We start from the raw sequence: 13,109 nt of genomic DNA, 5'->3' as shown, positions 1-13,109 counted from the left end.
TCCAAAAATTTTACCTAAACTCACGAATGACGTAAATAGGAAAATATTTAATAGCAATGGTGGTTTTGTTGCAGTTGCGTATGCGAAAAATTTCAGTGAGGTAATGAACAAGGTTTCAATAAATTATCGGATACCGGTAACCAAAATTGGCCGTTCGTCTTTTCAAATTGTTTATTTTTCTACAGGAATAGTATGGGAAGTTATACTCAATGCGGACAAGTGTACGTTATTTGAAGACGTCATATCACTCGGAGAGAAGATTGGTCAAATTGTGCCCTTTACACCAGTTAGTGGTTACAATTATCGAAATGTTTTGCCACACGGAGCGCTAAGCAAGCAATGGGTTTTCAAAAATTGCACCCAACAACGAAGTTATACGAGCAGGAAAGTAAAAAAATCTAAAAAAACAGTAAAATAGTACTTAAAAAAACTTCTTTATGCTATTTTTGTAGTGTATTGCTTTTTTCTCATTGAAAATGGATAACTTTTTTTATTTGAAATGGATAACTTTTGACATAATTATCCCCTGAAAAACTTGGGTTTCCAACTGGCATAAAAAATGCATATTTAAATCATTTTTAGAAAACTATTTGATTCATGATCATATTTGTTATTCACAATTTTTTTTATTTATTTCTAAACGATTTTTCTGGAAAGTGATGCGAAACCCGATACGAAAGAATGTGGAAAACGTTTGTGTGCGACTAGCAACACATTTTTAAATGTTTGTTTATAAAAACTGTTGCGTTATTTAAACGTAATATTCAATACATTGAGTCGAAGTGCGTGTTATTTTTATCGATTTTTAAAAAATGACTGCTGGGTATATCTCGTTTAAATTAGATAATGCTTCATTGGTTATACTGAACTCTGCAATTATATATACAGACTGTTGTGTTCAAATAAAACTTTATAGTTATTTTCTAAAACAAGTTAAAAAAAATAGTTTTTGCAGTTTACAGGTTTAATTTCAGCTTTATTCCAAGGGTCTGTAATTAATCAATGTAACGAACCTAAATGGCTGCCGTTGCTACCGAATCGAACGGTTCGACTTATGATCCCCAAGACATCCCCCCTCCCGAGCTAAATTCGGAACAAAAAGAAGCATTAGCTCGAGCCAAGAAGTATGCGGTCCAAGAAAGCGTCAAATTTGTCCTGCTTAAGCAACAGGAACAAGCAAAACTTGCGATACAAGCGAGCGTTGCGATTCCTGGTATGATGAGTGAAGCGATGTACCTCCAAAAGCAGCAAGCTCTTGTGCTAATGTGCCGTGTCTATGTTGGATCAATTTACTACGATTTAAAGGAGGAAATTATCAGGAACGCATTTTCGCCGTTTGGTCCTTTTAAGTCAATCAATATGTCGTTTGATCCGATTACAGGAAAACACAAGGGATTTGCCTTCATAGAGTACGAATGTCCGGAAGCTGCACAACTTGCTTTGGAGCAGATGGGTGGAGTTATGCTGGGCGGAAGGTCAATCAAGGTCGGCAGGCCGGCAAATATGCCACAGAGCCACCCGGTGATCGATTTGCTTTTAGAGGAGTCCAAAAGGTGCAAGAGAATTTACGTTTCGTCCGTTCACACCGATTTGAACACTGAGGATTTAAAATCTGTGTTTTCCGCTTTTGGGAACATTATTTCCTGCTCGCTCGTTCCTGACCACTTAACTGGAAAACACAAAGGCTACGGATTCCTGGAGTACGATACGCTTCAATCGGCAAACGACGCCGTCTCGTCAATGAACCTATTTGACCTCGGCGGGCAATATTTACGAGTCGGCAAAGCAATCGCTCCAGCGGGTGTCGTTATACCTGCCGGGAGCTCGTTCAACAACGCCAACCCAGTTGTGACCCTACCGACCCCAGCGGTGCCACCACCTGCCGCCCAGCCCCAAGTAAGCATCCCTCCCCCTGGTATCGCAACCCCGATGGTGGTGGGTCGCACCATGGCCCCCACAATTCCACCCCCAGGGGTCGCTATACCAACTTCTATAGCTTCGCTCTCCGCAGCCGCTAAAACTGCAAACGACAACATGGAGCTTCCGAACACATTAAGCGCTCAGGAGGAGCTCAAGCTGTCGGGAGTCCAGGCACGGCACATGGTTATGCAGAAGCTCATGCGCAAGGAGGAATCAACCGTGATGGTGCTGAGGAACATGGTCGATCTGGACGACATCGACGAGGACTTGGAGTCCGAAGTGACGGAGGAATGCGGGAAATTCGGGACTGTGAGTCGCGTCATCATTTATCAGGAGAAACAGAGCGAAGCAGAAGACGCTCCCGTCCTTGTCAAGATCTTCGTCCAGTTTGCCAGCACGGACTTTTGCATCAGCGCTACGCAAGCTTTAAACGGTCGCTGGTTCGGTGGAAGGAAAATATCGGCCGTGATTTACCCGCAAGAAAAGTTTGAAGACAATGATTTGAGCGGCTGATTATTTTTTTTGGCCAAAACAAGAATATTACATTTTTGTGGTGGAGTTTGAATATAGCCCCTAAACATGACTTAATCTTGTTAATGGAAAAACAAGGCAACTTTAATATTCTTTTAGGATTTGAACAAAATTTAAACCACACCTTTTTTGTTAAAACTGTTTCATCTTGTTTCGACTAACCACAATGTGCGGTTAAACATTCCATTGAAATTAAACAGGAACGGTTTTGTTAAACAGAACTTGCTTGCCTTTTGTGGTGTATGGCTGAACAAATTGCCACCAATACAACTTTTCAATATCACCCAATATTTAGAAAAAAGTGTAATAACCAGTTTTGTTGAAATATGACAACTAAATTTAAGTGTTAACTTTGTTAAAGAAAGTAATTTTTGTTCATTTTTTGCCATATAGTAATATTTGTAATGCTCTGCCATAATCAAGCTGCCAATGTTTTGTACATACTTGTTAAGGTTTTAGGTCATGTGTGTATAAATCACTTTAACTGCATCATTTGATATATAAAGTGAGATAAAATGCAGAATCCAAGCGATGATCGTGATTTGAAGAAGTTTCTTCAGCAAGTGGACGATCTAGGTAACCAGTTTGTTTTAAATGGGTAGTTAAGGCTATCTTGTAGGACATACCCTAGCTGGGTGGTGCGTTACTTACTTTAAACATTCGAAATACGCCCATTAAAACAAAGCCACCTTAATTGTAAAGCTATGTGAAAGTCTTAATTTTACGCATAACCAAGTACTCCTAAAGACGATTTACCACAGCCTACTAAAAATAAAAGCTTACCAATGAGACACTAGACCAGTTTTATTCGAAATGTGATTTACGAGTTGTTTTTTCCTCGGTAATATCAACTCAACAACGAAAACAGTCAGTATATTGTAATAATTTAATCAACATTTGCAAATACAAGACAACCTTAACTTTAAAGTTAATAATTTAATGTTGTAAAAGTTAACTTTCTTGACATGTTTTAGGTTAAAAATAAGAGAGACAATGAAAATATTTTATGTCTATATCTGTAACATATTCACATACAGTACCAGTAGTATCCATAAAGGCTAACTGTCTTAAATATATTGTTGGTTAAGTTTTCACAAGTTAAATAATTTTTTTTAAAGAATACAATATTTCAGACAGAGTTCAAAAACACAAAAGCACCAAATACCTAGAATCACAGATTTTAAATATTTAGCTTTGATAATTGCTTAGAAATCTAAGACGGCATGCCTACAAAGAGTAACTGATAATTCTGTGCTGTAGTTTGAACAAGTAGGCTATATATAAGAGACTGTTTTGTTCTTTCAAAACACTGATTGTATATCAACAAATCCTTAATTTGCATATTATTTATTTTTATTTATTTAGAGTCGATCGTAAAAGACCTAAATTCTGACGATCCATCTCTTCAAAAAGAAGCCATTAAAAGAGCTGACGAAAAAATGAAGCAAAGCGATAAAGTTGGATTCGACAGATCAGTTATCAACAGGAAAGCCTATGCAAATGACAACAACAATGAGGTAGTAGAGTGTTCTGTATTGTTATTTGCAGGCACATATGTGCTTAATTTGTCATAGATAGTTCATTTAAAGATTTGACAGTTAAATAACACAATTTTACAGCCACTGTTTTATATACAATTACATCATAAACTAATTCTGTAACACAAATTATTATTTTTAGAGTGGTCTATTTGTTTTACTTACTTATGCATACACCCATTAGTCAATATATTATATATATATATATTAATATATATTTAGGTTTAAGGTTAGCATTTAGGTTTGGGTGGGGGTTTAATTAAATTTAATTTCACAGTTTTGCATTATTTTTTTAATTTATTCCCTAATTGATTTCAACTACTTAATTATGCGGGTAAATAGCCTCCCTCATTATTCAATCCTGGCAGAAAACTGTTTTTAGCCAAACGGAGGCTTGCGATTCAGCGAGCCACAGACAGATCAAGACGCGTTTCTATCTGCACTCGAAGCCGACGCAAACAAAAGAGCTCAAGCGAGAAAAGAACGACATCGGAAAGCGACGATCATCAAAGACGAAGGGAATGTAGCATTTAAAAACGAAGACTTCCAAACTGCTGTTGAACTTTACAGCAAAGCGATGTCTGAAGCCAAGGATATAGCTGCTTTGTACACCAACCGTGCTGCTGCTTATATTAAGCTGGAGAAGTATCAGGAAGCAATTGATGACTGTGAATTCTCTTTAAGGGTAAGTTTATCTATTAGCTGGTATTAACCAAAGGCAAGCAACTGTATATTAAAGAAATATTGGAAGGCATGCAATATATCGTGTTTGTCTTTCCGCCAGAAATGAGCCTAACGTAAGTGAAAATGTTTAAATATTATATTTTCTGATAAACATCTTAGATTCGAACTTACACTTTTGCACATCCTTCGTGCTAAGCAACTTGGTTTTCTTGCTAAATGATTACGTTTCTTACCCTTCGATAAGCTTCAGGTAAAATATATGAAGTTTAAACAGGGGTGGATTTAAGGGGGGACGAGGCTACCCAAAACAAAACAAAAAACATAATCAAACTTTGCCGAGATTTGTCTTGCTGATTCAATCTGGTCCAACGGCTCATAATGACCAAGTTTAACCGTTTTGTTTACTTTCATGACTCTGTGCCGGCTCATTGAAGAGACCCTATTTACCGTATTAAAGGCATGCTATGTTGCCTCCACACTTAAAATCTTTTTGCTTTTTTGCAATATTACCATGTCCCAGGTCACTCAGTGTTGTTGTTAATTGTTTCAAGTTTCTGTAAAAATTGTTACGTTCGACTGTTTCACTACATCATACTGTTGGAATTTAAGTTTAATAAAATTCATATTGAAATTTTATATTAAAATATTTCAAAATTGTTTAAAACAGATTTAATATGTAAATTACAACTAAATGCAAGCATTTATATTAGGAATGTTAATACCTGCCATTAACAACCAGTCAACATGAGTTATTAAACTGAATATTGTTAGTCAAGTATATATATATATATATATATGTTTTTATTGCGAAGTGAAATTTGGGCTGTCATTTTTTAAATAAGAACTCTATTACATACTGTAGGTCGATAAGAACTGGATGAAGGCATTTGTGTTCAAGGCAAGAGCCCTGGAGAAACTTTGCAAGTTTGATGAAGCGATTGGAACTATCAAACAAATTCATGAACTTGAAGGAAGAAAAAACACAAAAATAGAAGGTGAAAATTCATTGTAGTTCCTAATTAGACCAAGGTTTTTATACTGGACTAATTTTATTTATTTGCGACAATTATCTAAAACGTCCAAAACTAAAGGTTAATTGTTCACAACGGCTATAATTCGCGCTAAAACGGATTTAACAGACGCATTAGATATCAAAAACGTACCATGTACGTTCAATAATCCTGCAAACAATTGAGGCCGGCAATTAGAGAAATATGTTAATGCTCTGAAATAGAAGCCAGTTTAGATCATTGGTTGGAAGAATTTGGTATAGGATGGATATTCGCAGACAGCGAGTGTTGTAATGACTTAAGTCAATGACTTAAGTACACTTAAGTCACTGTTTTTAAATGACTTGACTTAAGTCTACAAACAAATGACTTGGGTTGAAATAAAGCATTTCTTTAAGTATGTTTTTTTTTATAAAATTGAGCTATTTGTCCAAATTTTTGCACAAAAAACAAATTGCTTGCTATATGTTCCGTTTTCCTTATTTTTTAGTTCAGTAATTGTTAATAATCATGCGAGTTTAAAAATTCTAATAGTTTAACGTTTTATTTTTATGACAAGGACATGACTTGAAGTTGACTTGAAATTATGACTTGACTTGGACTTAAGTTATTTCACAAATAACTTGACTGGGACTTAAGTCAATTTAAGATGACTTGTTGACAACACTGCGTCTGCAGACCAATATTTTCGGAGAGTGTTATTTCACCTAGGCAAGTCTAAATTTTTATTCAATATTTACCCTGTATTATAAACAAAATTTATATTCCTATATTTCAGGATTCATTTCTGAGGTTAACGAAGCACGACACGTCCACGACCTCCAGGTCAAAGTTCAGCAAAATTTAAAGAACAAGAAAGAAGAAGCGGAAGGTGTCGTTAAAACGATCGGAACGATACAATCGCGACTGGACAGCGAACGTGAAGTCGGGGCTGATTTGTCGGGAAGCCTAATGTACTACGCTGGGGGATTGAGGGTTCTCCAAGCTCAGTTGGTTGATGGTAAAAATTTTAACTTAACCTGCCTTATATAGACAACACTTAATTCTATTTTTTAAACTTTAGACAAAAATGTTTTCATGAAACTTGAGTTGTTATGTATTGGGATATTGCAGAAAACAACAAATAAAAAAACTGGTAAAACAGTTTTTTTTGATGTTTTCTGCTTTAAATCAAAAAATTAACTTCATCATAATATCAAATTGTGCAATTTGAATAAATATGCAAGCTGAGTTGGTTAATGGTGAGACATCTTCCAATGAACCTATGTTTTCTTGAAAATTAAGTTGTTTTATTTTTAAAAAAATTTGAAAGGAAATTTATAGAAATAAACAATTTAGCAGTGACTAGTGAAACAAGTTTTTTAATGTTAAAATCAATTTTGCCTAAAACTTTATCCTTAAAAAAAGTGAACTACTTTAGCGTTGTTGAATCATTTTTTTGTTTGTTTTTTCAAACATTACAATAACGTAATTATATATTGCAGAGGAGTCGAAGATGCTTTTTCAAACCAGCGGTGGTTTTGAACTTCTGGTTCAAGACGGTTGCATTTCCCAGTGTCTGATGAGCCGATTACGAGGACGCTGCACTCCACCGCACGGATGCGATGTTGTCGGGGCAGCCCTCTCCATAGCAACCGTTGCCGTGGCAAGGTCCCTGCAGAATTTGAAATACTTCTTGGAGCTTCCTGAGATACCAGAAGTAATAACGTAGTAAACATTTGATGTTTTCTATTTGAGGTGATAATTTGGAGAATAAACTTTAAATTAAACACACAATATTATATCAATCATTTTTTTCAATTTATAGCTTTTAAGGTTTCTTCAATATTATATTTTTCAAGAAATTCATTTATCTCCGAAAATTTTGTAAATTGAATTACTTGTTTACTGAAAAATACTAACTGCTTTAAAGCATTATGGTCGGAGATTGTAGTAAGACGTTGTAAGAATATCACAAAAGCAGGTATCACTTTGAACGTTTTCGAATATCTTATTTATTGATATCTTTTAGAGTGCTTTCTCACTAAAAATGTATAAAGAGGTATTTTTATTTGAAACGTTCAAAATGCTTCCTAATTTTGTATGGCCTTTGATATTCCTACCAAGTCTTAATAACTGCTTTGGAAATTGAATAATCTTTTTTGTGACTATGTTTTTTTATTCTATCCCCCTAATAAAATATTCCTACACCAAAACAGCCTAATAAAACAAATGGAGTTAATTTTAATGTTTTTTTTTAGACCCTCTACAGCTGCCTGACCTGGCCAGACGAACAAGTCAAGCGTGACATTATCGGGTTCTTCTACGAATCTTTGCTGGGACCCGAAAGTCGCAAGATCGTTTACAAGTTGCTTGATATTACCTGGTTAGTTTGTGCCTCAAAAATGAGAAAACTTATTTTTTTTTAAGTTCTGTTTAGCTGGGCGAACTTGGTGCGCCAAGATTTTTTTATAGGGCAATATCTCCGAAAGTACTAAATATACCAATCATAGTGCTTGTTTGGCTCTAGTAATCATACTTCAAGTTATATTTAAAAAATGTATTATTCAGAATTAAGCCATTGGAAAGTATTTCTAATGATCAATGAGAGGAACTTTTAAATATACTTTAATAAAGGAAATCTTCCAATGCTCTGTGATTTTATTCCGGCTTATTCTAGAGCAGGGATGGGCAAGGCGGCCCTTTTTTCATTTTTGTGCGGCTCTTCAGTGCCTTCTTCCAGCTATCTTTCCCTAAATAAGGCTATGAGCGTGCACCATGTTGGAACTTTTGCTCTATCAGTTTCCTGTTTGAAGTGCAATGTAACCCAGTGTTTATTTGATGTGCGGCCCACCTGTAAGCTTTACGTTTCCTAACTGGCCCTTGTGTTAAAAAGGTTGCCCACCCTTGCTCTAGAGGGTTTAGCAAAATTACTTAATTTAAACGCTAAATTTTAGAGATACTATGTTAAATGGTAGTTGATTTGTCTTTTTTTGGCGACATGTGAAAAGTTAGTCTCAAATTAATGTGATATATGAAGTTTATTTTTGTTTGAACATGAAAGATACACACACATTCGTGTACTGTGATCTAGCCTTAATAAAGTCCTCGTTTATTTAAGTATGTTCAATTTTAAATAATTTAGTAGCATAATTTTTTGCGTTGTTAATTAAAATAGTTGCCCCAATAAAATATGAAGAAATTAGTCTGATTAAATTGTAACCTCTTTTTACTTTTGTTCCCCAGTATTTTCCCTCATTTGTTGAAAACCGGGACTCGTCGGGCTGAATCCAATTCATCGGCTTCCGCAACCCTTTGCAACTTCACCCTTGATGATAAGTAAATATATTTATGTGATTTGTAGTATAAACTAAAGATATCTTTTATTTTGTGCATATACTGTTGCTGCCAGGCGTTATATCAATTTTAAAATTGTTCTTCCGGCCATATATATTTTTTGCAATTTTTCAATTTAATATTTTATGTGTTATGTGTTGCCATTAGGAATAGTTTGTCGACCGTTTTATGTAAAATAATACATTTGTTTAGATGCAAAACGTTGCTGGAGCCAAGTTTTGGAGAAGGTTTACTCCCAATATTCGAGGACTGCGTGGTTGGTGTTTCTTCCTACTTCTACATGTTTTACATTGATTTTACCTTGTAGATAAAGTTCTTGTCAAAAAATGGGTTGAAATCAGAATTTCCGATTAAAAATCTGAACAATTTCAATCTGATTTTCCGATGGTTAACGCAATAACGTCAAACTGTTTTTAAACTTTATATATTTGACTGCTTGTATAATAAAGTTTTAATGCAAATTGTTGAAACTGTTAAGTGACATATTTTCTACTTTAATTTTTTCCAAAACTTCCAACGTGCCTAAGGTTATAATTTTATAAATATGAATTTTTTTAATCCATGGCTTCTGTCGTCTTTTTTTTGGTCGTTAAATCATGAAACATTTTTTTGTCTTGATTTAGAAAGAAATCGGTCCTTCAGATTTCGAAGCCCTCACCCTTCGCCTTCGCTCTCTCGTTCAATTACTAAAGAACAAAGCGATCTTGAAAACCTGTGCATTCTCACCATCTTTTAACGCTGAATGCATGAAGGCCTTGGTGAGTTGTTCAATTAAAATATTCCTTTGAATTATTAAAGGCTTCACGGAGTTTTCTTGCGAATTTTTACGAATCTAAATTTTCAAACTGAACCTGCACTGAAATAAGCTGAAATCGTTTTATTATACTTCGGCGTAAAAACAACGTAAGATAGTGCAAGACGTGCTTATATTGGTGAGCGAAATACCCTTCAACTTGTGGTTAGACGTGTTCTAGTAATTCCCTATTTGTGATGTAGTATTTTTTCATTTTAAGTCATGAAAAAATATTAAAAATTCAAAGTTATATCAAATTAAAAGATTCAAAGGTTCAATCTGAGTCAATTTTTTTTACCTAGACTTTATTAAATGTTGTTTTTGTTTTTTTTTAATAATTTTTTTGTTGTATAAAAAAGCATTTTCCACCAGGTTCGTTGCGGTAATTTATTCAGATCGGGGGTCAACAATCCTTGTGGATTGGAGGAACTCCTGCAGGTGATGGGGAACACGATGCGGTGCAATCCATTCGATGGCAAGGAAGCTGTAGAACAACTTGTTCCTTTCGTGCTAAGATGCAAACACAATTCCTTGCTCGCTGTAAGTGTTTATAATTAATTTGCTTATCTCACCAAACGCTGGTACTTGCGTTTTTTTCAATTTTTTAGAAAGCTTGCCGGCTGTGAGGATATCTCCTTTTCTCACCATGTCACTCAGACTGAGCATTGTAAATTGTCCAATACATCCTTGCTAATCAGCCAACCTTAACGAAAGGCAAAAGAGCAAAAAATATCCTGTATTTACCAGCGGTTGTGCGAAAGCTTGTAAAAATCATAATTAAGTTTGTCACCTGTAGTTTGCAGATTTCGAATTACCAGGCTAGCTAGATAATAGTATCATGATATTTTGTCTGTATTTTACTCCAAGGTTGATTTTATTTTGATTTATTCCAGTTAATAAAAATAAATTGTCGGAGTTGTAGCGTCTTTTATTTGCAAACGACAATTTTCGTTTTTTAATAAACAAAGACCTCACATACTTTCACACCAAAATTCACTATGTGCTCGATGTGTTGCTTATTGCGTCGTTAAAAGCGTCTTTTCCGCACAGAATTGTCTCAATGTGATGAGCGCTGCAGTCGAACAATGTGAAGACTTCAAGTTCGCCAAGAAAGCGCTCGTCAAACAACTCTTCAAATCAGTAAAGGTTAGTGTATCATTATTATTATCGTCCTCTAAAAAATTGAGTCACGGGTTAATTATTGTTTTTTTATTAACCACTGTAAATGTTTGCTAACCCTGTATTTTCTTACAAATGGTGGCAATTGTTTTGCCACTGTTGTAAACAATTTATTTGGTTTCATTCTAGACAAGTCGTATACCACAATACTTGTTTATTTCAAAAAAAAGTCCGTGCCAATGAATTGCTATTAATCATAAATTGATTATCTCAATTCATGTCAAAGAATTATTTAAAAAAAAAACTATCAGCAATCAAACCGTGAGACAATTAGGTAAACAACCCTATTTTGCCAAAAAGTGTTTTTATTAATTTTAAAGCTTAATTGCTGGGGGTTGTAGTTAGGCTTACGATAAACACCAATGTCCGTGCAAAAGTAGGTGCAATTTTGAACGTTTCGAATATTACTTCTCTATGGGCTTTGGTATTCTTACTATCTTTTATCAATCAAAACACTTTAGTTAAGTTTAAGTCGTTACAAAACTGGACTTGGACCGATTAGACTAAAATTTGACAACGTAACTAGTAAGTACTGTTTTTTCAATTTTTTTTTTGTAGAACGAAGACGTCCAACTGAGAACCTACTCACTCAAGATCTTGTGTTTCTTTGGTCAAAAAGACCCGACTTTGGTGAAAGTGATTCCATCGCAGGACCCAGGTACGTAATATAAAAAAAACCTTGTTTAAAAACTTGACAAGATCCTCAAATACTTCAAAGAAGCAAAAAAAAAAGAACCACTGGTATAGTTTTAACTTACGTCATACTTTATTGCCACTGCGAAAGCTTTCTGGCAGCCTAGTCGCTTTTTTTCTTGCATCATCATTTTCGTTATGTTATACGTTGACAGAATTTTGCTGACGTAACGTTTTTTTCCAAAAGTTTTGCTTACGTTTCTAGTTCACTGAATACTGGTGACGTAACCTTTTTATTACGTCATGAGGTAAAAGGTTTATACTGACATTGTCGATTCGTTACGTCATGAGTCCAGCTCACAAAGTTCTGTGTACATTATCATTTTCGTTACGTCATTAGTTTACCACATTCTGCTGACGTCACATTTGTATTACGTCATCAGGTCACAAAGTGCTGCTTTCAATCTTGAGTGACAAGACGTCCCAGATAGCGACCTTGAACCAAGGTCACGCTGCGCTTCTGGTGAGCGCTCTCTCGGCGTGCCCTGGTGGTCTGGATCAGTTCGACCCGGGCGAGCTCGTCAGACAACTGCTTCTCAACTGCCGGGATTCCCCCGACAACACATGCAAGGCGAATTGCGCAATCGCACTCGGCAAGCTTGCGACTATAGACGACAAGTGAGTTGACAATGTTAAAACATAAAGCCACGTAACGTATGTACTGTATCAAGGGGATTGTTCTGATATTTTATTATCATAAATATTATTATCATTATTTGACTCGATAATTGCCATCGAAGAAAAGTGAGTTTTTCATTAAAACGTTTTATCATCTTTTTTACCCAGGCTTTATACTTTGTTTAAGGACTCCTTTCAATTAAACTGCACGTCAACTAATTTAAAATCTGTTTTGTAGAAGTCGAAAGATTTTAGACTAAAGCTGTTTTGCCTTACGCTACTTAAGTGGCCTTAATGTCGTACTTATACAGGTATGTCCTTCGGTTAATCTTCCAGTTTTAATCCCATTCAAAATGACCCGTCACACAGCTAAAACTGCCTTTACCTTATTCCAGGTACCTTGTTAGCTTGCGAGAGCACGACGGATTCAACATCCTGGCTCACAATAAACCACCCGACGAACTACTGTGATACAATATGTGCAACAAATTACTACGTTTTTACATAATTAAATATATATTTTTGTGAAAAAAATAAAAAATCGCAATTAAATTGCTGGCACAAAAGACGGCAGTTTTAGTGTTAGACTTGAGAAAAGGACGTTTGAAAGTCGTTAAAATTTTTCATAATACATTTCTGAGTGGTTGGCACAAGTTACCCAGTCAATAAATGATAATTTTGCATACAATAGGAAATTTAGTTTTTTAAGTTCATTACGCAAAACTTTAGTAAGGTTTCTTATTTATTCAGATCTGCCAAGTAAGGTATTTGACACAAACTCTTGTTTGGCCATTGTTATTGAGCTTC

The 13,109-nt window shown here is 35.2% G+C and overlaps 2 protein-coding genes across 2 annotated transcripts; both read left to right on the top strand.

Annotated features, from left to right (window-relative positions):
• The first annotated feature begins 960 nt into the window (after positions 1–960).
• Positions 961–2,903, top strand: LOC146141247 (poly(U)-binding-splicing factor PUF60-like). Its single transcript, XM_083392956.1, has one exon. The coding sequence runs from the start codon at positions 1,018–1,020 to the stop codon at positions 2,431–2,433; it is 1,416 nt and encodes a 471-aa protein (XP_083249082.1). The 5' UTR covers positions 961–1,017; the 3' UTR covers positions 2,434–2,903.
• Positions 2,903–12,865, top strand: LOC146141246 (tetratricopeptide repeat protein 12-like). The gene is made up of 15 exons (XM_083392955.1): positions 2,903–3,027; positions 3,817–3,968; positions 4,372–4,674; positions 5,536–5,668; positions 6,462–6,683; positions 7,168–7,382; positions 7,924–8,048; positions 8,909–9,001; positions 9,212–9,275; positions 9,643–9,777; positions 10,185–10,352; positions 10,863–10,958; positions 11,550–11,649; positions 12,068–12,302; positions 12,698–12,865. The coding sequence occupies exons 1-15, from the start codon at positions 2,967–2,969 to the stop codon at positions 12,771–12,773; spliced, it is 2,178 nt and encodes a 725-aa protein (XP_083249081.1). The 5' UTR covers positions 2,903–2,966; the 3' UTR covers positions 12,774–12,865.
• The last annotated feature ends 244 nt before the right edge of the window (positions 12,866–13,109 follow it).

This window comes from Ascidiella aspersa, chromosome 6 (genome assembly GCF_963924565.1).
Source record: "Ascidiella aspersa chromosome 6, kaAscAspe10.2, whole genome shotgun sequence".
Taxonomy (NCBI): Eukaryota; Metazoa; Chordata; class Ascidiacea; order Phlebobranchia; family Ascidiidae; genus Ascidiella; species Ascidiella aspersa.
The sequence above is the reverse complement of the archived record's forward strand: the minus strand, read 5'-3'. Positions and strand labels throughout refer to the sequence as shown.